General features: G+C 40.9%; 2 protein-coding genes across 3 annotated transcripts; one reads left to right on the top strand and one right to left on the bottom strand.

Annotated features, from left to right (window-relative positions):
* Nucleotides 1–2,271: 2,271 nt before the first annotated feature.
* Nucleotides 2,272–5,495, top strand: RAG2 (recombination activating 2). 2 transcript variants are annotated; one of them, XM_006014640.3, is made up of 3 exons: nucleotides 2,272–2,777; nucleotides 3,658–3,744; nucleotides 3,833–5,495. In XM_006014640.3, exon 3 carries the CDS (start codon nucleotides 3,847–3,849, stop codon nucleotides 5,449–5,451), a length of 1,605 nt encoding a protein of 534 aa, XP_006014702.1. In that variant the 5' UTR covers nucleotides 2,272–2,777; nucleotides 3,658–3,744; nucleotides 3,833–3,846; the 3' UTR covers nucleotides 5,452–5,495. The 2 variants fall into 2 exon arrangements, with proteins under 2 accessions (XP_006014702.1, XP_006014703.1); XM_006014641.3 differs by lacking the exon at nucleotides 3,658–3,744.
* An 11,290-nt stretch (nucleotides 5,496–16,785) lies between these two features.
* On the bottom strand, nucleotides 16,786–19,864 carry RAG1 (recombination activating 1). Its single transcript, XM_006039469.2, is given in 2 exon segments — nucleotides 16,786–18,772; nucleotides 18,774–19,864. Coding segments are annotated over 2 exon segments (3,078 nt in total).
* Nucleotides 19,865–25,749: the final 5,885 nt, after the last annotated feature.

A 25,749-nucleotide genomic window follows, 5' to 3' on the forward strand; every position in this document is an offset into this window, starting at 1 on the left:
GCCATCAAAAGAAAGATCACCAGCTCAAATGATACATAGGGTCCATGGCTGAATTTCACCTACAGTACAGGGCCTTGATCTTTTTGCACAGTCGTATCAGCTTTGAGAAATCTACAACCTTCAAGCTAAGGCAACAGAGTTACCCAGCAAACGAAAACAGATTTTGAACTCTATCTAGGACTGTGCTACAGAAATCCCAAAGAAGATGGTGGATGTCCCACTCAGCATGGCCACTCCTCATAGTTTTAGAGTGAGTCTCCTACTATGTAGTTTTTTCCTTAAGGCCTTAACACCCACAGTTGTGTGACAACAGAAGGAAGTCAGCTTTCAGTGAGGTTGTTTTATCAGTGCCAGTAAGGTCTGAAACCATGAACCCTAAAACTTTCAGCACTAAAAAAACCTAGCAGTTCCTTCCCTTTCCTTCCCCCCACAAATCTCATGACTTTTAAACTGAATTTCATTACTTTTTTCATCTCCTGTTTTCTGAACTGTCAGAACAAGCAACATAACTTGAGGAACAATTTGGAAACATATAGCACAATCCTGCTGTAGCAAAAGGGAGCCACAATCCCAAGGGGGGAAACACACTATTTAGCACCATTTCCCACACTGGTTTATTATTATTAGTTATCATCATCATCATCAGAGAAGTAGACCTAATAGAGAATGCTTTGCCTTGCCTTGTCTGATTAAAAGACATCGCCTGAAGAAATCCTTGCCCCTCGCATCATTTCTGGACCACCACCACCACCACCGCATCACTCTCACGCTGCTCGCATCGCCATCATCATTTAAAAGTTATTCTCATTTAAAATTATGGTTATCATGTCAGAGTTATGGTTACATTCAAGGTACTATCATTTTAAAGTTATGATCACTATAATATTATCTAATAATAATAGCATTACTAGTAGTACTAAAAACCATAACAATAATAACGATGAACATAAAATAACATCAATAATAATAGGAATAATATAAGACTGGCGATGTCCGCAATAATATAAATAATACCTACAATAATATCCACAATATGCCTATCACTAATAATAATGATTAAAAAAATAATAGTAATAATATCAAACACCCCAATATCCATAATATGCATATCAATAATATCAGAACCACCAATAATACGCACAATACACAGATCAATAATAATAATGTTGATAACACCAATAATATAAATAATAATAATATTGGAAACACCAATACTATCCATAATATACATATTTATAATTCATAATGAATATTATTGGAAACACCAATAATATCCATAATACATTATTGTTATTATTATTATTGTTAATAATAATAATATCAGAAACACCAATAGTATGTGTATCAATAACAATAATGTTGGAAACACCTATAATAATAATAATATTGGAAACACCATAATATGCATATACATAATATGCATATTATACATATTATACATAATATACATATTAATATGCATATACATAATATACATAATACCAAAAGCACAAATAATATCAATATGCATATTGTTAATAATAATAATAATGTTGGAAACACCAATAATATCCATGATGTGCATATTATTATTGTTGCTGTTGTTGTTAATAATAATAATAATTTTGGAAACACCCGTAATATCCATAACGCGCCTATCAGTAATTGGAAACACCAATAATATTCATAATATGCATATCAATAGTAATCATATTGGAAATGCCAATGCTAATATTCATAATAATGTCAGTAATGATGTCAATAGCATCAATAACAGCACGCATGATCATAGTAATAATGACAATAACAATTATGATGATGCTGATCAAGTCAAGGGAGACTTTAGCGGCAGTCAGTGCCAAAGCCCAGTGCCTGGCCGTCACTGGGCTCCAGGCCGCCGCCTGCCCCTCGGCGCAGCCCGGGAGCAGGGCCCCTGACCCCCACCCCCGCGGGGCCCAACCAGACCCGCACCCCCAACTTTGCACCCCGCGCCAACCTGTTCCCCCGCCCGGAGCCGCTCGGCCAGGCCCAGGGCAACCCGGGGGCTGCTGGGAGCTGTAGTCCTTCCCGGCACGGCCTGCGCGGAGAGGGCCCCGCGTCCCGAGCGATAGAACTACTCTTCCCAGAAGGCCGCGGGGCCGGCGTGCCGTGCAGCGCTGGGGCCGGCCCATGTAGGGCGGGGGGTGAGACACGGGCCTCGTGGGCGTAGCGCGAGGCCAGGCCCAGGGGCAAGGTGCAGGGGCACTAGGGGCCTCACTCAGCCCCCTGGGCTTGTGGCTGGGCCTGTGGTTCTCAGCCAGGGGGTTGACAGCACCCCCCGAGTGCCTGGAGGTCCTTGGCACGGTTTGGCACGCAAACCAGACTGGCAAGAGAAACCCGAAGATTTCACATAGGAATCCGCAGCCATGGGGCTCTCTTGAGTTCTTGGCGGCAGGAGCCGCCGCCGAATTGCTCTCTTATTTTGAAAAATCTTGAGTTTAGAGAACCCAGGCCCTGCTGGAGCCCAGCGTCTTGCTGCCACGTCGCTCAGAAACCAAGAGCTGGCCTTTCCCAAGCAGCCCCTCCAGTGTATGGAGGGGCTCCTGGAGCCTAAGAAAAAGGTTGAAAACCGACAGCCTACCTATTGACATCATTGTTGACACCGACTGGTCAATCCTGTTCAACAAGGCAGACTTGAAGTAACTCATTCCCCACAATTTCAAAGCTGCTATTAAAGGCACAAGGAAACAGGCCCTTAGGAATTGTCGGGAGCCGGCTATTCCTATAATCACTGAGCATTGCCTGGTGTTATGTACAGGGTAAGCGCGTAGCTCTTTGTCAGTCCTGTGGCTACGCACTCCAAGGTAGTACACCTCCATGTAGATTGAAATACACCGCTCACGGAAGACTGGATTTTGCCACCATTACCAGTACGAACTGCATTAGTTCCAGGGTATAATCCTAATTAATGCAGTCAACGTTACCCAGCATCTGTAGGAATTTACTAATACTGTTCACAGTTGTTATCTTACGTTGCATTCAATCTGAATATACTTTAAGGAAATATTTACCTGCTCAGTTCATTCATGTTAAATTGTGAGGCAACTTGTAGTTGTGCCACAGAGAAGCTGATGTAGACAAATGTGATATGGTAGCTAGAAACCAGCAAAAAAAATCATATATCATTTTGCAAGGGATTAGTTGTTTTTTTTTTCCATTCATGAACTACCTGTAGATTGTAGCTTGCTTTACTGTGATTTTCAAAATGTTGTGTTAAATAATTTCTATGGCTAATTCCTGGTCTACAGTTCATCCATAAATAATTTAAAATGCAAACTTTTGATCAAGCCCCATGGTATGTTTCCTTTCCCTGCCAGCACAAAAGAATTCTAACAGGACTGTTAGAATCAGGTTTCTGGTTTGAACAGTCACAATTATATATTCAATACTTGCTTTCCATGAATAACCTTCAGTATTCACCTTTCAGTGAGCATTCTTTCCATCTCCAGTACACCTCTTCTGCAATACGTTCACAGAGTTGAGTCATTGTTACAGTTTGAATACATCTTTTTTTTAATTCAGACAAAGCATCATTGATTTTTGCAGTATTTTTCCCAGCTCTGGCACTACAATAGAAATGTAATATCTTATTTGGTTCTTAACTTAGCTGTCATAATATATTGCATTTTTTATTTCTAGATCTCAAAGCACTTTACAAAGCTGAGTGAATGTCACTATTGTACAGAAGGGGAAACAGAGGTGCAGGATTGACATGACTAACCCAAGGTCACATAGCCAATTGGTTGCTGATTTAATCACGCTGACCCTGTTTAAGCAATGCCTCATGTGGTTTTCTGTGTCTCTTTTTTTCCAGATTCTGACCATAAAATGAGCCAGTCACCTGACATAATGTCCCTACAGATTATATCAACTGTTAATAATTCAACCTTGATTCAACCAGGCTTTTCTCTTCTGAATTTTGATGGGCAAGTCTTCTTTTTTGGACAGAAAGGCTGGCCAAAGAGATCCTGTCCCACAGGCGTTTTCCTCCTTGATTTAAAAAAGAATGAGATGAAACTGAAGCCTGCTTTTTTTTCTAAGGAGTCCTGCTACCTTCCCCCTCTCCGCTACCCTGCCATCTGCATTCTTGAAGGCAATGAAGAGTCTGAGAAATGTCAATACGTCATCCATGGTGGGAAAACACCAAATAATGACCTTTCCAATAAGATCTATGTTATGAGTATAGTAAGTAAGTCCAGCAAGAAGTGCACTTTTAAATGCACTGAGAAAGAGTTAGTTGGTGATGTCCCTGAAGCTAGGTATGGCCATACAGTTAATACAGTTCATAGCCGAGGTAAAAGCATGACTGTTATATTTGGAGGAAGATCGTATGTCCCTTTTGGACAAAGGACCACTGAAAAATGGAATAGTGTGGTAGACTGTATGCCTCATGTGTTTTTGGTGGATTTGGGGTTTGGATGCTGTACCTCGTATGTCCTTCCTGAGCTTCAGGATGGACTTTCTTTCCATGTTTCCATTACTAGAAATGATACTATCTATATCTTAGGAGGTCATTCCCTTGAAAATAACATTAGACCTCCCAACCTGTACAGATTAAAAATTGACCTCCCACTGGGAAGCCCTGCTGTGAGCTGCACCATCTTGCCTGGGGGAATTTCTGTATCCAGTGCTATTGTTACACAGACAAGCAACAAAGAGTTTGTCATTGTCGGGGGCTACATGGCTGACAACCAGAAAAGGATGGTTTGCAATACAGTCACTGTAGAAGACAACAAAATAGAGATTAAGGAAAGGGAAGCCCCAGATTGGACACCAGATATTAAGCACTGCAAGATATGGTTTGGTAGTAATATGGGTAATGGGGCTATCTTGCTGGGCATACCAGGGGACAACAGGCAGCTGATTTCAGATGCAAACTACTTTTACATTTTGAGATGTAAAGCAGAAGGTGAGGAAGAAGAAGAACAGGCAGCACAAACTTTTAGCCAGACATCTACAGAAGACCCAGGGGACTCCACTCCATTTGAAGATTCAGAAGAGTTCTGTTTTAGCACTGAAGCCAACAGGTTTGATGATGATGATATTGACACCTACAATGAGGATGATGAAGATGATGAATCAGAAACAGGCTACTGGATAAACTGCTCTGCCAAATGTGATATAGACATTAACACCTGGGTGCCATTCTATTCAACTGAACTGAACAAACCAGCTATGATCCTCTGTTCCAATGGAGATGGCCACTGGGTCCATGCTCAGTGTATGGACCTGTCTGAAGACATGCTTTTACACCTTTCAGAAGCTAATGTCAAGTACTTCTGCAATGAGCATGTGGATTTTGCTAAGGGGCTGCAAACCCCTAAGAAGGTGCTGCCTTTGAAAAAACAGCCCATGAAGCCATTACGGAGAAAAACAACCATGAGGATAACGACACCAGTGAAAAAATCCTTTCTTCGGCGGTTATTTGAATAGATTTGCACCAGTGATTAATGTTTTGTTCAGATGAAATAAGGTCACAGGCCAAAGATAGTCAATGGTGGTTGCAAGTATATTGAATATTAGAGATCCTAGTAATGTGCTCTTTATTATTATTTTAATTGTAATTATTAGACTATTTTAATCTAATTTAAAAGCTCAAGCTAATATATATTATAGTAGCATCCAGGGGTTACAATCAGAATTAAAGCTCAATTGTGCAGGAGCTATAAAAAAACACAAAAGGCCAGATTCTGAAAGTCTTGCTCAATTTACATAACCTTAGTCCACAATAACCCACTGACTTTAATAGAATTTAATAGAATGAAGAGTAAGGCCCTATCTGGTCTGAAGAATAGAGTTAGAATCTGGAACATGATGTCACACATTTTGTTTTGGTATCTCAGTCAGTAGAACTAGAAACACAGAGCATAAATTCCTGGCTTCATTAATCTAGTTTTATGCTAGTCTATTGAACTACAATCAAATAAATTATGCTGGCATTAAACTGAACTGATGCAGTGGTGGCTCAGGTCTGTTGTATCTAATTTGGGAATCCTTCATTTTAGGGTGCTTAATTTTGGTACCTGATCTTTGATTTTCAGAGGTGATCAGCAGCTGAAGTTAGCTTGTGGGAGGTCTGCTTGTCCAAAAATCAGACTACCTATTTTATTTCATTTTTAAAGATGGTATTCATGGCTAACACATTAGTGATTTCAAGTAGCTCAACATGTAACTTGTTTGTGTCTGTTAAAGCATATACTTAATTAATAAAGCAATAATAAAAAGAGCTTTCTATGTTTTTCCACCTACTCTGTTGATGATTAAATACTATAAATTGCAAGTTGGAAATAGCTGTCTTCATTTGCCTGCAAAGGCTAAAAGTTGTTTATCATGCCTATCAGGTCTAATAAGGGCCTGATTCAGCAGCTCCCTCATGACTAGAATTCTCATTCATTTCAAAAGGATTTGCTTACTTTGAGCAGGACTTTGATAATTTCCTTTGAGTCCCATGCCACAGAGTTATCTCATCCTTCTCATCCTTTAGGAAGGCCTTCGACACTGTCTCTCACCCCATTCTCATTAAGAAATTAGGCGACTGTAGCGTCGATGCCTACACAGTCAGATGGGTCACAAATTGGCTGGAGGGCCACACCTAGAGAGTGGTGGTGGACGGATCTCTTTCAACCTGGAGGGATGTGGGCAGTGGGGTCCCCCAGGGCTCGGTCCTTGGGCTTGCACTGTTCAACATCTTCATCAGCAACTTGGATGAGGGAGTGAAAAGCACCTTGTTCAAATTCGCAGATGACACTAAGATGTGGGGAGAAGTGGGCACGCTGAAGGAGAAAGACAGGCTACAACTAGATTTAGACAGGTTACAGGGGTGGGCAGATGAGAACAGGATGAGTTTCAACACTGACAAGTGCAAGGTACTGCACCTGGGGAAGAAGAACCAGCAGCATACCTACAGGCTGGGGAACTCCCTTCTAGTCAGCACAGAGGCAGAAAAGGATCTTGGTGTCACTATTGATTCCAAAATGAACATGGGCCGCCAATGTGGGGACGTGGTCAGGAAGGCTAACTGCACCTAGTCATGCATCTACAGATGCATCACGAGTAGGTCCAAGGAGGTGAGCCTCCCCCTCTATGCGACACTGGTCAGGCCGCAGTTGGAGTACTGCATGCCCCACTTCAGGAGGGACATGGACAGCATCGAGAGGGTCCAGAGGAGGGCCATTTGCATGATCAGGGGGCAGCAAGGCAGGCCCTACGAGGGGAGGCTATGGGACCTGAAACTGTTCAGCCTCCACAAGAGAAGGCTGAGGGGGGATCTGGTCGCCATCTACAAACTGGCCAAGGGGGACCAGCAGGCAATGGGAGAGTCCCTGTTCCGCCGAGCCCTACCGGGAGTAACAAGAAATAACAGCCATAAGTTGACTAAAAGTAGACAGGCTAGATATCAGGAGGCACTACTTCACAGTCAGGGCAGCTAGGATCTGGAACCAATTTTCAAGAGAAGTGGTGCTGGCTTCTACCCTTGGGGTCTTCAGAAGGAGGCGAGTTAATCACCTAGCCAGGGTCATTTGACCCCAGCATCCTTTCCTGCCCATGGCAGGGGGTTGGACTTGATGATCTACTCACGTCCCTTCTGGCCCTACCAACTAGGAAACTATCCTCCCCCCAGGTGACTCTGCAGCATTTGGAAAGCATTAAAATGTAAACTGCAGCTCAGAATGATTCATTGCACCAACAGGCCATTCTGAGGGGCAGAAATTAGTGCAGCTCTTGTGCTCAAAGCAGAAAGGGAAGACTGAATTCAAACTGTAAAAGACATGCTCAAAGTTAAGTAGCACACTGTTTAACCAACTTTTTGTAGTTTCTTTTATTTGTTTATAAAAGTTCATAATTTATTTTTATTACTCCTCCAATCACCTTTAACAAAGCAAACCATCAGATCAACATTTGCGAGCCTAAAATACCCAAAGAATAACCTTAACGTGGAGCTGGCATATGTAACCCTTATTACATAGGCCTCCACCACCACCTCCTTCAATATGAGATAATAGTCAGAAGAATTACTAAATTAAAATTGGAAGACTAGTCCTAAACTCTCTTGCTACTCTGAACTATAGAGTAGCCCCATGGCAGCTGTGAAGAGGCTGCAATATGTAAAAGAAGCCCTATGGCTTCTGTAACTTAAACTGGGGGGATACATCAGCACCCAGAGCAATCTAAAATATACACGAGTTCAGATCAGACAAGCCCTCTCTTAAGCCACTCCTGACCCCAGCCACTCCTGAGCTGTGCCACCTAAGAAGAGCAGCTCAGAACCTGGCCTTCTCATTTTCCAGTCAAGGAGTCCAGACCATTGTGCTAATAAATGGTATATTGATGTGGAGCCTTTTGTAAATCGTGTATACATTTAGTACCAAAAAAAAAGAACAAGATTGCTTTGAGAACCATGAGCCAGCTTCCAAGTGAAAGGCAGCATGATGAGTGTTAAATCACAAGTCAGAGAGTACAGTTAATGTAGAAAAAGGAAGTGATGAGAGGTGTGAAACAATATCCTAAACAGACTGAAACAAAGAGATCAATGGTCATCAGTCATTATTGCGGAAATGCTCAATGTAGCTTTTAAGATTAGAAAACGTAATGGATTCTGTTATATCTCTCAGATGACACAGGAAGGCAGATGTGTATTGTGGGAAAGCATTGTTAGGTTCAGAAAGATGTCTAATCATAGAAGATGTTCATTTTTTATATAGGATAGATCAAAGAGATAAATGCAATAAATCTGTGTATATAGGTAAATAAATCTCCTCTGTATCTGCACCCATCTGACCTATAAGTTTTGTAGCCACAGTAGGCAATATTCTGGCTTCCAATCCCAATTTATGAACATAGGGTGCCTGTAGATGTGTGGGGACGCTGTGCCAATGCGCTGTAACTACAGCACATCAGATAGGGTTGCCAGCTCTGTTTGAATCTATTCTGGGAGGTTTCATTATGTGACATAATAGCATTAAAGCAGGGGTGGGCAAAATGCGGCCCGGGGGTTGGATGCAGCCCGCCAGGCCATTCTATCCAGCCTGCGGGGCCCCTAAAAATTCAGAAAATTTATATTTATCTGTCCCCAGTTGCCTGTCATGCAGCTCTCAATGGCTTCCCAAAACTCAGTAAGCAGCCCTCTGCCCAAAATAATTGCCCACCCCTGCATTAAAGACTTTACATCAGGAAGGGAAATGCACATTACTATTACATTTTAAAAACCCACTGGACTACTATTTAAATTGGATTCAACATTTAATGTTTATTTTAATGGATGCCTTATCATTTATCTCCTGGGTGACTTTCAGCGGTATCCTGGAGATTTATATCTAATTTCTGGAGACTCCAGGGCAATCCTGGAGGTTTGGTAACCCTAGCATTGGAGCAGATTTGATTAATCGAGTCTGCTGAAGCATGTTAATTAGTGCACTGCAGCACCCTCCGCATCTTGTGTAAGCAGTGTCCCTGTGCTTCAGAATGGCAGTGGGAGCACTAACTAAAGCTCATTGAACAAGTTTTAAAGTGACCCTGCTGCCATTTTGAAGCATGGAATGATGTGAATACATGAAATGCTGCGGGCGCTTTAAATAAATCGACCCTTAGAGCCACTCTAATTAAAGCACCTCTGCAAAACCCCCAGAGCTTGTGTAAAGATGCCCACTACGTTGTTTTCATTAAGAGAATTATTTACTGATTGTAGTGCTTGCGACAAGTGCCTGCAATCTGAAGTGTTCTCTCTATCCGCAGAACAGGCATAGCATAACAGTGACATTGGAGCCCTCCAACACGTCTCCCTGCCAAGGTGCCTTCATTCTTATATTAAAAAAATCAGTGTGCTACAAAAAAAAACCCCAAACCCACATTTTCCAAAATGACTAGCAATTCTGAGTGGTCTGAATTGAGGTGCCGAGCCTCAGAGAACTGAAAGGGACCTGGCTTCTGAGAACATACACAGCTGCTACCCTGTGAAAATCAGGTCCCATTTGGTGAACTTAGATTGGATGCTCCAAATGGAGCACCCAAACTTAATGCTCACTTTTTTAAAAGAATACAACTGATTAATAAACTTCCGTCTCTTTCATGCATATATATGTATCTGTAGAAGGAGGAAACATTCTACCTTGTAAATTAAACTTGTAGCAGTCATATATCCTTCACCCTCTTTGTAACCACTCATAAGCAGCAAGCTATTTTGATAAACTGAGTTAAAGTGGTCACTTCTGGACTGATGTAGTAGTTCAAAATCCAAGCATCTTTGCTTCTTGACCTCTGTCCTGAGACTGCTAACCAGGGAAGTAGTTCTGTGATAGAGGTCTGTATTATAGACAATGGTAACAAGAACTATGGTAATTTAGTCTAATGTCAAAGGTAAAAATCTCCCAGAGCTGTTGGGAGCTGCAGATGCTCAAAGGCTTTGAAAAATTAAGCCAAATTGAATAACCTGCTGAATTTGAATCAATGGCATAGATTTGATAGACACTGTACTTCATTACCAGCATCTGCTGGTTCCCTGGGATTCTGATGCTGTAAGGTTATACAGGACAAGATACTCAGCCAAGATAACAAGCTAGTTCAAATTAACCAAAAGATTCTTTGAGCTACACATTTGTTTTTTGTTTTTAATGGGCTCTACTTTTGCACACACTATTTGGATTTTGTGCCCAAGTGTTAATTAAAAGTATAACATTGCATGTGCAAAGTAGAGCATTTATATACTTGGTTACATGTTACTGAGGTGACTGAAATTGTATAGCTATTGCTAACCATGTAAACTGTCAACTGTGGTCCCAGCTGATTCCTCTGAATGCGCTTGAAATGTATATTTTTTACACCAAGATATGCCTGTAATAGGGTTCATAGATTTCATAGACATTAGGGCTGGAAGGGACCTCAGAAGATCATCAAGTCCAGCCCCCCGCTGGAAGGAAGGAAGGAAGATTGCATAACTTGTGGGGAGTGAGGAGTGATTGGTGACAGTGAAATAGTGAAGAACTAAAAGTATTTCTTCAGTCATCTTTGAAAGTGAGAATTGGGATTTGATGCAGATGATGGGAGGAAGCTAATATGGAGACCTAAAGATAAATGTGTCTGGAGCAAGAAAGATTAATTTAAACCAAGATTGGATGCTATTTCCAAAGGAACTTCCAGAAGTAGTAGGGTATTTTATTTTGTCTTTGTTTTTCATTTCATTGGCTCATGAGGTAATGAGGTAGTGAAGGGGGCTCATGGGACTCCAGATGTAATCGTTATATGTAAGTAGCTGCCAGGATGAGGACCTCATCCAGACTGCAATCTATGGTCATCACTGTAGCATGAACGCTGACAAATGATCATTTATGGCTAGGGACAGAAATTACATATAAACTGGTATGAGTGATCAGAAACCAGTTCAAATCTGTAACACAACAGAAGTTCAGTACACATAAATCACTTTCAAAGTGACAAAACCGGTTTAAGATAAACCTGGATGGATGCAGTATCGGACTTAACTGTGTGGCAGGGCACCTTTGGTACCTGCCACTTTAAGGGCTAAAACACACAGGAGAGCAGCCTGCATGTGACTGCACTCTCAGTCAGGAGTCACATGGCCAGCAGAAGGCCGCCTGATTGGGAAGAGGGCACAAGTGCTAGTGATAAGAGCAGGCCCTGAACAGTGGAGCCAGCAGTTTGCTGCAAGTAGTTGAAGTGGGAGTATTGCATAACATCTTGGAGGTACAGTGCAGGAACTATGTGGATGGAGGAGGGTCCTGGTCCTGGGGAATGACATAAAACTACACCCTGCTAGGGCAGTATGGTGTGGTGGGGCTGTCTGTGGCAGGGTGGTCTCCAGGAAATGCCACACCAGTTGCCTTCCTAGTGAAAGGTGAGTATGGTGTGCCTTATAGCCCCAACCCCCACAACCTGGTGGGTAACTCCATAGCACAGACAGGTTAAGGGTCCAGACATGTCTACAGACACCTGAGTCCCATGGGTTGTAAGACCCCTTTTCCCCAGTGAAGGGGGACCAAGTAGTGGCCCCAGCCAGGAGGCAGAATAGTGGCCCTAGTGAGGGGGCAGAGAGTGCATAGTAGGCCATGTAGAGGAGGGTCACAGGGGCGGCCTAAAGGGCTGCACATGAGGGTGCAGAGTAGGGTCCATGTAGGCAGGCCTGAAGGGCTGCACAGGGGCGTGCAGAGTAGGGTCTGTGTGGCCTGAAGGACTGTGCACAGGCCGGCCCCAAGAGTTAGATAATATAAGTGGAGACCCTACTGAAAGGGGCATATGTTAGAGGCCCTAGTGAGAAGGCAGGAAGCCCAGGCGCAGGGTAAGTCTGAGGCAGAGTGTATACTTTCGATGCCATTTGCAAGGCATGGGACACTGTATAGGGGAGGTTGGAACCATGTATAACACCCCAGGGGTCAGGACACTTATGGGCAGCTTCCTGCACTTTACACCAGTTATTCATACATCAAGACATGGCAGGAAAATCAGGGCAGACTGCCCTAGACAGGTGGGCAGGCCAACTTGGTGACCAGCATTGTGACAGCACCCTATCAAAAACTGTGTTAGATTAACTTGGTTTATTAAACTTCTGTCCCAGATCCCCTCAAGATTCAAGTTCACTCACAGTCCCCCAGCATCCCAAGATGCTTTCCACTTCCCCCACTACCCTTCCCCCCCCTCAGGGTGGTTGGGCTAGCCTTGGCCCAAGCAGTCTGCTCCAGTCGAGCAGGGAGGCATGCTCTAGCATCCCCTCACCCCCACCCCCGGCTTCTGGCCTGGGCAGCTGCAGGCATGTGCTGCATTTCCAGAATCAAAAGTGAATGTCTATTCACTTGCTGATCGGTTAAATATACATAGCTTTGACGAACCTGCAAAGACTGAATCAGTTCAATCTCAGGGTCTTTAACTGTCTGTACTTAGCCTATTCGAATGAAAAAGAAGGATGAGTGAAAACTGTCCAAGAAACAGAAAGTCAGAAATGTAAATATTTATGAGAACTTTATTTAAATCAAATATTAAAAATAAAGAAACTGGCATACATTAAGTAAACATAAAATATTCTAGACAAATATTGTGTGACAATGCACTGAAAGCATCTTATCTGAGTCAGAAACTAGGTTGTTGAAACTACCAAGGGGCTGGCTCTGAACTCCTTTGCCACAAGGTAAATCAGGAATGATTCCATTGAAGTCAGTGATAAAATGGTGCAGGAGCATAATCCAACCCCTAGCATTTTACATATTTTACAGCAAAACTAAACATGCCTTTACTAAATTCTTACAAAAGACCTCAAATGAAACATGACTGACAAAAAATATCAGGAGTTCAGTACAATTTCACAAGAAAAATATCTGCCATAAAGAAATCACCGAGGTATTTATACCAGTTATTAGAGTAAAAAGAAAATATGATTTATGAAAAAACAAAATGAATACAAGAGTCTCCACTTATCTAAAGCCTCTTCAAAATCAAAGGGTTTAACAATAAGCTGAGTGAACACATGGTGCATCTCTCTGCAATCAAAAATTACTTGCATTCAAATGCATGCCTCTGTGGCTGTAATATTGTTTTTCTATTCCCTGTTTACAGAAGCTTCACTTGCAGGTGTTTAGCATTTGAATTCTATTTGTTTTAATGAGTTCAAAACTCTCCAGCCGAAAGTCTCTTGATTTAAATTAGATGACGACAATGGAAAAAAACTGAGAATAAATTCAAGTTTGTGTAAAAAAAATAAGAAAAATGACATTTGATTTTCATGTCATCCACACTCTCCAGATCTGTTATACATGTAGCGTGTCTTGCTGAGTGAATAGTGTGACTTCAACACTGATATATGACAGAAGGATGTGTTTGCATGCTATTGCACATCTAGGTCCCAGTCTGTATACTGTTCAGTGTACTGAATTACATTACAGTCCTTGCCACCCCCCCCGCTCCCCCCCCCCGGCTTATAAATCCTTATATATGTAAGAAATCTTTACAATGAGGCCTGTTGAGTCCTCATTGGATCAAATCCCACTTGCTTGCACATGAGCAGATTTTGAAGGAGCTTTGGGATTGGAGCATTTCAGGCAAATCAGTGAGATCACTTGTAAAAAAGGAAATAATGTGGCCTGTTGACTTCAGAACTACCAATGTGAGTAAGGACCACTTGTGGTTGAAACTCCTTCCTGTGCAGAGGATCAACCCAACCTCAATACACCACTCAGATCCCATTAAAGATTTAACTGACAGACTGTACAGAGGTGAATTTAACAATGGACAAGAAAGGATTGCTGGCTTGACCCTTGTGTTATTCAAACAAATTCAAGTAGAAAACATAGAGTATATTACCATCACAGAAAATAAACATACAGATGGGAAAAATGGATACAGCTATTTGCATACAGACATAGTCCCAAAAAACCAAAAACATATAAATGCATTTATTTACAAAAATGTGACTCTATGTAAACCTGATATTTATGGTTCATGGGAAATACTTGTCACCATCAATAAGAATTAAAAGAGAGGGTTTGATCTGGGAAAAATAATAAACGTTTCAAAATCAGCATGCCAGAAATTGAAAATCATGTTGTGAAATATATAAAAGGTAGTATTTATGGCAAATAATCTAGAAACATAAAATTCTAAAAAGCTATTGATTATTGGCAATCAAAGTGCTGAGACGTCTAAAAGATTGTTTCAAAACTATATTCAGCATTAAATCTAAATTATAAAATGATTTTAAAAATGAATATTCAATTCAGCCAATATCACCAAATTGTCCACATATGACTAAATTACCAACACTAGCTCTATGTATACATTGGCCATAAGTGATAAATACAAAATTCCTAAAGATATAGTATATAAGCACAACAAACTACTACAAAAAAGCCAAAAACTGTTGGCTTCACTTATTCATTTCTACTTGGGAATCAACAACATATCAAAAAAAGAAAACAAAAGCAGAATTTAATTTAAGGAAAACAGCATATGGTGTAGATATTTGTGCATTTAATCCTATTCCAAAATTAATTTTCCAAACATTAAAATGCCTCAATTAATCATTAGGTATTAGATGGTAAGAGTGAGAATTTAAAAACTGCATAAGTGATTTAGGAGCACAAGCCACAGTAACTTAGGAGTTTTCAATTATATTTCCTGATAAGTTATGGTATACATGTTATGATTTTCTAAAATAAATTAGTCAGTGATTTAAAAAAAAAATCATAGTTATAAGTTCCAATCAACAAGTTTCTGGGTAATCACATTACATGCAATGAGAACAGTCACATGTTTAAATTAAGCATGTGCTTAAGAGTTTTGTTGAATAAGGATCTCAAATTTAGACATTCATTCACTGAATATGTTCAGGAATAACTGAAGTACCAAATCTCACAATACTGTTAAAACAAATTAGTCAGTATTTCTAGTTGCCTCATGGTCATTAAAAGTTGGGTATTTATAACCTGCAAGAATTAAATTTCCTGTATTATCTACTCAAATTTTCTTTCTTTATCTGTATCTATATCTGCATGTAGCAATATCACTATAAAAGTAAATAATTCATAATAATCGTGCCTTCACTATAATGTAAACTGCTTCTCTGAGTGTTGACTAAATATTGAAGTAATGCTACTTAACACATATAAAGCAGTTTAATTCCCAAAGATTATCAATATTAACTAATTCTCATAGCATGTCTTTGAGGTAGGTAATTGCTAGTCCCATTTTAGAGACATGGAAACTGAGGCAGAGAATGTAAGTGGTGTGTCCCAGGAGACAAAGAGGGTCAATATCAGAAGGAGAGTTAGAACACAGTAAAAGTGATATGTGAACTATATCCCTATCAGATAACATAACAGAGCCGAGCAACCACAATAGACTGTCTCCACAGCCTGTGTATATAAAGGAAACTCCATTAATATTAAGTGGTGAAATTCTAGTCTTTTTGAAAACAATGGGAGGCCAGGGTTTAACCCAGAAAAGTTGTATATGCCCACCAGTTAGGATCTAACTCTAGAAATCTAGAATGCTCACTGAACAAACTTTTCCTTGTGGTTGCCAGCTGATAGCCAGGTTTATAACATCACTTGAATGTAAACAGTGCACAGAGAAAAATATACTCTCTTGTAAAGTCTGATTTAAGAACACATGATCAAGCCTGATTTTTAGAACATATTGGCCTGTATTTTAGATATAATTCTAAAATTCTGGCTACTTTTCCTGTACTTAGACTATTAAAATAAATGTTAAGAAAAAAAAAACATTTAAAGCGACAGGTAAGATCAACTTTTGGACCTTAAGTCAATTGTTTTATACAAAAATAACTGAGCCTTTATCTCAAAATGAATGTCTAAAAGCCTCCATGTTAAATCCCTGTTCCTAAAAAACCAAAGGTCCATTGATTAAAAAAGAAATAAAACCAGCTTATATAGTAGATAAAATGCAATAATGTAAATAAAAAGAACACCCATCCTCATCTTTTCAATCATCATAACTCTTCATAATCGTGTTCAACCTGCATCACCTTGTCTAAAACCTTGTTCACTTTGGCTATGTAGCAGACAAATATCTGAGACCAAAGAAGAACTTTTCTTTCCACTTTTACCTGACAAAATGGCAGGTAAATGACACTAACACTGATGCATCGTATTTTTCTGGCACCTATTTTCCAGAAAAGAATTGTGCCAAACTCCTCGAAGCAGGGACAGATTCCCTTTAATGCCCAGTGTAAAAGTGGAATTTGCAGACATTACTGCACCCCCTTAAAGGAAGACGTCATTGTTAACCAATTCCAAATGCTCGTTACATTTAGAATTCCATAGAATTATTGGTTTCCAAAGAGTCTTCCAATTTCAGGGAGTCTTCTAAACTGTATTCTGGATCAACTGTGAAGCCCTGGCTTTTCAATGTTTTATGAGCATTCATGAACTTCTGCAGATACTTAGATGTATACAGCCAATGGTGCTTCAGGACATCCTCCATTTCATAGCATTTTGACTGCCTGGCATTCATTTTTCGAAAACGTCTAAACAATTTGTTCCCAGATTCATTTCCTTCACTTGCCCAGGCACCAATGGACCCATCTCTTTCTATGATTTCAGGAACATGAGCAAGAGTTTTATGAAAGTAATTTGTAATTTTGCCCTCATATCTATACTTGAACTTTGTGGATAGGAGCTCAGCAAATCGTTGTGAGTTGAAACTGTACTGGCACAACAGTTCTGGGCACTCCTTGGCAGGACATGAAGATCTCCACACTGGTTTCATCTTCAGGTAGAGATCCATCAATTCTTTGAGGGCTTCATGCCTTTCCTCGCACTTTATTAATTCACAAACTGCTTCCACTGTCTCTTTAGTCATCAGCTTTCTAGCAAAGTTTCCATTCATCCTCATTATTGGTTTCAGGTTCATCTTCTTCCTCAGGTGCTTGTCAAGAGCTGATTGCCACCTCTTCCTCTCTTCTTTAGATGCATCAGGGTTCTTGTAGACCTCACCTATCTCAAATTGGAATATCTTGTAAAACTCAGCTGCATTGCCAATGTCACAGTGCAACGCATCTATAGAGGGAACAGTCTCAATAAATGGTTTTGCAGAAACACCCTTCACTCTGTCACGGAGCTCATCAACTGATTCATGGTATGGGTTGGACCTCCACACCTCATATCGCTCTAGATTTTCAGTGTGACTCCTTGTTATGGAGTGGAGGACCAAATTCTGAGAGGCTTCCAGGCGGGTTGCATCACAGAGGGTACAAATGTAAGTGGAGCCAGAGGCTTCAAGGCCTTCCACCTCACGCACAAGTTTCTCATCATACCCTGTACCCCTAAAGATGAATTTGAATGTTCTGAGGATGCCTTCCATTTCAAGAAGTAGTACACTGTTTTTCATGGCCTCTCTTTCTGCTATGAGAGGGCTCAGGATGGCTGTCAGAGTCTCATGGTCTGACTCATCAGCCAACATAAGACACAATGGCTTGCAACATAGCTCTGAATTGGGCTTGACTTCTTCAAAGATCCTTACATTTGTATTGCCGTGAGTTATAGTGATGGTCATGACGGTGAAAGAAAAGCGAACTGCCTTTTCTGGGACTGCTGGTCCACATCCATGCTTCTCACTGACATCTCCCATCCCATCACAAGACTCTTTCACCACCACAGTGAAAGGACCATTCAAATAGTCATCCAGGTCATGTGCTTTCATGCCTTCCAAGATGTCTTCTTCCATATCCATTAAGGCAGAAACCAAGGCTGCATCATATCGAAACCTCTTTGCAATTGTGTCAATTGGGTAGTCATCAACTGTGTGTGGCAGGCCTGAAAGCCCATCTATAATTCCCACTTCTGTATTAGCAGACACATTTTTCAAAGGAGGCTTCCACTCAAATGGATGATAACCTGGGAGCAGGGCTTTCTCAGCAGTGCGAAGAGCATGCAATGGCTGGAAGATCTGCCTCCCGGTGACAGCTTTTACAGTTCTGTACATTTTATGGTACTGACTACAGCTGAGAAATGTATTGACTCGAATTGCCAAACAAACAGCTGGGTGAAGCCCTGAGCCCCTCCCTTGCATTATAGCTTCCAGCTCATCTGCTTGCCGGTGTTCATTTTTTGCTCTGAGAGCCAACAAAAACAAAGTCATGCAAACAGCCTTTATATCTCCCCCTTCTTCTTTCTCAGCAAACGTTTTGACCTGAAGCTTGAGTTCTCTCAAACGATGTTTTTGAGCTCTTCTGGTCAAGGACAGAAGGTGTTGTCTTGGTCGCCCCCCTTTATTTATGTGTGTATAAATCTCTTTCTTCATCGCATTCTTTCACTGGGCATCTCAAAGTCAGAGAGTCAAGGATGTTTAGGAAGGATTTCACTGGGGTCACTAAGTCAGTAGGGAAGCAAGGGTATAGGCAGGAGGGGCAATAACTGCCCATAACTTTGAGACATTTAAGGATGCAGGTTCTGCAGAATAAGTGCCTACACGTTGTTTCCACTGGATCTGACAAAATATGCTCACAGATCTGACAAGAGATAGCCTTAACAAAATCTACTGGATAGTCAACTGCAAGAAGCTTTGTGCTAAGATGTATCTTCTTGCAGTTGGTAATCTTTTTCATGAGGTTCTTGTTGTTTAGCTTTCCTTGGTTCTTTACACACCTGTTTTTTCGAGCACGTTCTGCAATGATCTTCAGTCGTTTTGCAAGCTGTAAGTTGGGCGGCTGCTTCTTTCTCTTGATCCCCCGACAGCTAGTGTGACAAACATCACAATTTGGGGAGTGAGGTTGCCATTCCATGGCACTGTTCCTCGGGAAATACACTTCATATGGGGAACTGCTGAACTTTCTCTGAATGATACTCCAGCAATTGTGACAAAATTGAGTAGGATGAATTGTGTCAATATCTCCTCGCACATCAATCTTAAAGATCTTGGCAATAAGATCTGGCCAAGATGTTGCTTTTTTCTCTTTCTTTCTCAAAAGCCCCTGAGTTTCATTGTCCACCGGTCCATGTACTGGATAACTTCTTCTGTAGCGGTCAGTTTTGAATGAAACTCCACAAATGCGGCAAAGTTCCTCCAGATTTGCTTGATGAGTTGCATTATCGTGCATCTTCAGATTGTTGGCATCTTTTTCAAGTGTCTGCTTAGTGACCTTTAATTCTGCTTGTAGCACAACCTGTTTATCCATCACTGGGATTACTGCATCCATATGTACCACATTGCCTTTGTCCAAAGAGGCTGCCTCTTCTGCTTTATCTTTATTTACCACTTGGCTATCCCCAGGAGGTATCTTTTCAAATGATCTTACTTTAAACAGCTTAAATTTCCATTCTGAAAACTTAGTGTATGGATGCTGGATTTCTTCTGGCAGGTTCATGCTTGGTGGTGGTAACATCTCCATTCTTCCAGGAACTGGATCACCTGAAGAAAAGAAAGAGAGAGAAAAATAGAAAGAGAGGATTTAAGTAAGTGAAGTATTCAAGCATGAACAATGATGCCAAGGTGTAAATCACATGGATTATAATTGGCATGTTCCTTCAGACAACCTGACTTGCTGCTTTGAAGGTAAATTACCTCCTGAAGTATACCGTATTATTGTAGAAATAATTATAAACGCTAGGATGACAATGGAGACATGACAGTCACAAAAAGGGAATGTCAACCTGCACAGACAGTGGAAAATAACCTGTCCACAATCTAGAGGCTAATTTAAGCCCTCAAAACAGGATTTAAGTGAGATAGTGCTAACAACCAAAGAAGAATTTCTTTTAATTGAAGTGGTAGAACCTAGATCTTTTAACAGAAAGATTCGAGTTCTATATGTAGTACCTTTTCTTCAAAAATCTTAGTGGCCATAACCTGAGCAAAATAACTTAATCCTTAGGTAACTCTGGATTTGTAGCTACAATTAAAAGATGCTGGGAGAAATGCCCAATATTGGATGAGTTTGCAGGTGAGCACAGCAAATAACAGTTTTAGTTTAAACTGTCATTGGTTAAGTATCACTAATGACATGTAAAATTTGATGGTATTTAAGGGTAGTTACTAGCCATGTTAGGCTGGGATCAGGCAGAAGGTAGGGTAAACATGAACCTTATAGACTAACCAAAGATATATATAAAAAGCATAAGCCTTTGTCAACTTAAGCTCACTTCATCAGATGTCATATTTGCCCAGATTATTTACTATGCAAGCCTGTATCATAGGCATCCCTCACCTATGGAATAGAATCATTACTGTAGAAGAAGGTACACTGGCATATCTATGTAGAGGAAGTTTGCCATGGGAGAGAACCTGAGCTGTGCTTTTAGTATTTCCCACCAACCTCCAAACTTTTTAAAGCAGTTAACCCATTTTGTAGTGTAATAATGCATACATAATCATCATAACTAATATGGATTTTTGTCCAGGAGACAGGATTCAATCATTGTTAAATACACATAACAGGCACAAGATTGATAGTTGTGGAAATGGCAGTCACTCAGGTTCCTCACACAACTCTGCTATGTACCTCAATCTGATGTAGCCCATTTGTCCCTAGAAACAGCATGAAACCACTTGCTCATTTTATATACAGTAGAGCAGCTAATACCTATTAGATAACAGCATCACACAACCTTTGCCACTCACTCCTGTACTACATGCTCACACAAGTAATTTTACTGAAATCAAGGGAATTCCTTTCTAAATGAGGACTATAATAGTACGTGACTGGTCATCACTACTTTAACTGGGAGCTGAGAAATGGAAGTCTTCATGCCTTATACCATATTCTTTAAGTCATCAAAACAATCATTTCTACTTCATATGTTAGGCTCTGAACCTAAAATGGGATTGCTTGGCTGTAGTTTCTTAAAAGGGTTTTGCACAGGCTGAGTGATCCAAATGCTGAGTAACCATATCCTGATATGATATCACCCAAAACCAATGCAGAGTCAGGATTTCCTCTTCCAGTTCAGCAAGACACTTAAGTGCATTCTGAATTTAAGAATTAAAGTTAATGGGGTATTTCCTCAGTTGTGACTTTAACAGAGCTCTGACAATTTAGACTAGCTGAAGATCTGATCCATAGGAACTATTCTTGTGCTTAAATTTGGGAAGCTGAGCTGGGTTATTTGGAAGAACTAAAAGTTGAAAATGTCTGGTCACATCTGGCCTCTATTTCAGGTTTTGGAAGAATAATCTTTTATCAAATATAACAGCAATATCATTGCCATTAAAATATTGCATTTAATACACGTGAATACAGAACTTTCAACATCCTTCTAGGGAAGAAGACCCTGAAAAGAAAATTGGCAAGAGAAACAGATTAGAAACAAAACTGAAAAGGACTAGCCCATTTTTCATTGCCCAGCCAGAGGAAGTGCAAAAAAGTAAATAAAGGGCATAGTGAAGAGTAAGTTAGATGCTTTACATAAGAACACACTCCATTCAATGTCTGAAGTTTTGATCTGTCTTTCAGGCAGTATTCTTCAAAGATTATCACCTTAAAAAATTAAGATATAACCTTTGAATGGAGCAACATTTCAATACAATCTTTCAGAGTCCAGCTGGAAAGGATTACTTGCTTTGATTAAGTTCCTGATCCAGAGTGACATGTCAGCCCACTCAGCTCACACCTTAAGAGCTGTGTTTAATTTCAAAATCCTCCAAGTGGACCTTGGCAAAAAAGTTATGTTTTCTTCCCAGCTTCTCTTAATTCCATCCCACTGAGAACAACTTGCCTGTATTGCTGTACCCATCTGCCTGCATTGCTATACCCAGCTGCCTGCAAGGCTGAATATTGCTGCCTGTATTGCCATCCCCTGCTGTTCTTTTCAGCTGCTGCCTGATGTCCTGCTTGCTTTTACTCTGCTGTCTACAAAATTACCCACTACTATCCTACACAGCTGTGCCCAGATGTATAGAGAACCATACCCACTGCCTTGATTCCCTGGCTTTACCATGCTCTGGACCCATCTGTGTTGAAACCTCCTGTTTACACAGCAGCATCTGGCTTGCCCCAGAAGCAAGATTATGGAATAGTACTCCAATGCCTGCAGGGTAACTGAAGAGCTTCTCTATACCTACCCTATACTCCTATACAATGGACTACCTTCTCAGCATCTCCAGCAGCAGCTTCAGTATATATCCATCACAAGAGAGCAGCCAGCAAGCAACACCCCCTATAATCTACCCATACATTTATTACAATGAACCAGCCTGCAATGGGCATAGTTAAATCAAAACCTCCTCTCCTTGTCTAAACCTCCAACAGTGTATCTTAGCTCCATACTTATCCCTAGGGCCATGGCCTTATGCTTGCTGTTATTCTGCAGCTCAAATGTATTAGACAGATTTTACCCACTGCTGAGGAAAAGTTCAAAAGTTCATTACTTCCTTTTGGCAACTACATCCTAAAAAGACAGACAGCAACCAAGCCCTCTTGGGTCATCTGACCACTCATTTTGCCAGCACAGAATTTTTGCCTACAGTCTATTCATCAAACATTTGGTCTAGTTAAATTCTGCAGTTCCCAGGAAATTGGAAGTCTTCCAGATACCTTAGGGTTAGGAATATATTCCTCATATTCCATTTATTTTTGCTTTTTCTTTGCTTTTCTAATTGAGGCACACTAAACAACCCTCCTCCTCCTTGTTTACTCCTGTCAGGTACCTGTCTGTTCTTGTCCCGAACACCGCCCCCAGCTGTCAGATACATTGATAATTAATTGGATCTAACAGCTGTATTTAATGTCACCTCTTTTTAGCTTGGAAAAAAATATTCCTCTTTTTACTATATCAGAACATCTCAGTTACTTCTGAACAAGGATCAGATTACACTGCCTGTACTCACACTTGAGTATCACCTTACTCCAAGAGTAAACCCACTGAATGAATAGGGTTTTCAGAAATGAGGAGGAACAGTTGTAGTACAATCAATGCTATGCATGTTCAAACAGGAAAATTAATCAGTTTTTGCAGGTCTCACAGGCAACTGGAATGCTGCCATTAAACCTGTCAGCCTACCTGTCACTCACTGCCAGTTTGTAGCGTCGTTTGTCCGTTCAGTTTGTTCCAAATATCAAGATAGATTGATCTCTCTCTCTCTTTCTCTCACTGTTCCCTCTGCTTTTTAAAGCTCACTGTGGGGCCGTTTATCTCACCCTTTCCCTGTCCCTCCCAGCTCCCAACACCGCCCTGGTGCTAACCACAAGCTACTGTCAGCCACACGCAACACAGAACTCTTGACTCCAGGTGGCACCTGGTAATTGATGAGGCTTAACCATGAAATTTATAAAAACAGAGTCCTCTTATGAGAGACTCCAAGGCTCTGAGATGTGTATGCAGAGTAATTCCCCAGGGCATCTGCCCCATTACTTAGCTAAAGTTTTGTATTTGGATGATGTCTTTATTGCTGCAGAGCTAACTTCTTCACTCAGATATGAACTGGGTAGGAAAATCTGTGACTCGGTCAGGTCACCTTTCTTCACAGAAGTAACCCTATTGAAAGACTAGCTTGTATTTTCAGTCCTGTTCAAATCATGTTTCCATTTGGCAAGTACAATATGAAGCACATGCTGGTGTCCTTTCTTTTTTGCACCAGCATCCCATAACAGTGTCACTCTTTGACAGATAATAGCAGATGACCAGTGTCTTGCAAGTCGGCTTCTTAGTCAAGGAGAAATTGATATTTAAAGACAAGGTATAATCACTATGTAACTTGTTTAATTTATACAATATAGCAGTGCTCAATAACATGCAGTCACAAACAGCATGCAGGGCAATCCCCTTTTTTGGGAATCTGAGAGCATCATCCCCACACAATTCCTGGCCTAAGAAACATTTCTGCTTCAAGAATGAACTCTAAACAGAGTGTAAAGCATGGAGAAAACTCTTCTTTTGGTCACACAACGTCTCCACAATCACTGCCTCTACACAGAACCTCATACAACAGACTCTAGCAACAACACAGCAAGTTTCCCAAACAGGACATTTGTTCACAAGCCAAGTATGAGAACTTGGAAGAATAACAAAAAAGAAAAGCAAAATAAAGCCTACGTCCCTCCACATGCAATGGCTCTTTCTCCAGGCAGAAGTATTCCATGGGATTCCAATTTATCTTCACACCTGCACACACCCTAGGGGCTAGTAAAAAACACAAGCTACAGACCATTTATTATTGCCTTAGGTCTCTGTTTTTACTAACCCAACTTATGCAGTCAAGTGTCTCTCACAGGGCCTGGAGGCTAGTTGGCTGGACTTGTCCCCAGGACTCTCAGGCTGAGGGCTTGACAACAAGTGTTGGGGACGAGTCTGGAACAGACTCCTTAGGCATGTCTAGAGATTCACAGAAGTTTAGGGCTGAAAGGGACTCGTGAGACCATCAGGTCCAGCCCCCGTGCTCTGGACAGGAAAGACTGCTGGGGTCAAATAACTGCTGGAGTCTAAACATTCATTAAAGCACCATAGTTTCAGCACATTAAGTTTAGTACCTGTAATAACAGGTATTAACTTAATCCGCCGCAATCAGCACTACTGCACATTAGCGCAAATGAACGCTTTTTAAGTGACGCTTAATGCCCATTGGACTAAAGCTACTGTGCATTAACGCAGATGAATGCTTTTTGTGTGATGCATAAAGCCCATTGGATTAATCTACTGCACATTAGCGCATTAGCACGGTTTTTGCCAGTCACGATAATGCACGGTAGAAGTAGTCCAATGCAGAAGTAGACAAAGTCACTGGCAAATGTTTGGCTCTGGAGTGCATCACCAGACAAGGGCAGGCAAGCATACCCAGACCTGTGATCTCTGAGATGTATGGCTGCTATGGTATAGACAAGCCCACTTGTGATCAAGACCCAAGAATCCAAATTTGAGCCCATATTTCCTAGGTTAACTACTAACAGTACCTTGCTCTTTATAGCAATTTGTATCCAAAGAACTGAAAGCACTTAATAAATCAAAGAAAATATTGTTATCTTCATTTTATCAAGAGGGAAAATGAGGTATGGAGAGATCAAGTTATTTGCCCAGATAAAGCAGGCTACTGGCAGAGCCAAAGAGAGTCCTGGGTCACCCAATTTGCATTTTCCAGCATTTTCCTCTCTTTCAAACTACAGTGTGCTCCCTAAGAGGTTATTTAAGACTTTTTTTACAAGGCCAGAGAGCAACTTTCTTGTTACGGGAAAAGTAGATAGGAAAGTTGCAAACTTCCCAGCTCCAATACCACAATAGAGCATTTGCCTTTGGCTCTGCTAAATGGATGACACTTAGAGAAGTGTAGCTATTTCTGAATAATCAG

The sequence above is a fragment of the Alligator sinensis genome, unplaced genomic scaffold (assembly GCF_000455745.1).
Source record: "Alligator sinensis unplaced genomic scaffold, ASM45574v1 scaffold442_1, whole genome shotgun sequence".
Lineage (NCBI taxonomy): Eukaryota > Metazoa > Chordata > Crocodylia > Alligatoridae > Alligator > Alligator sinensis.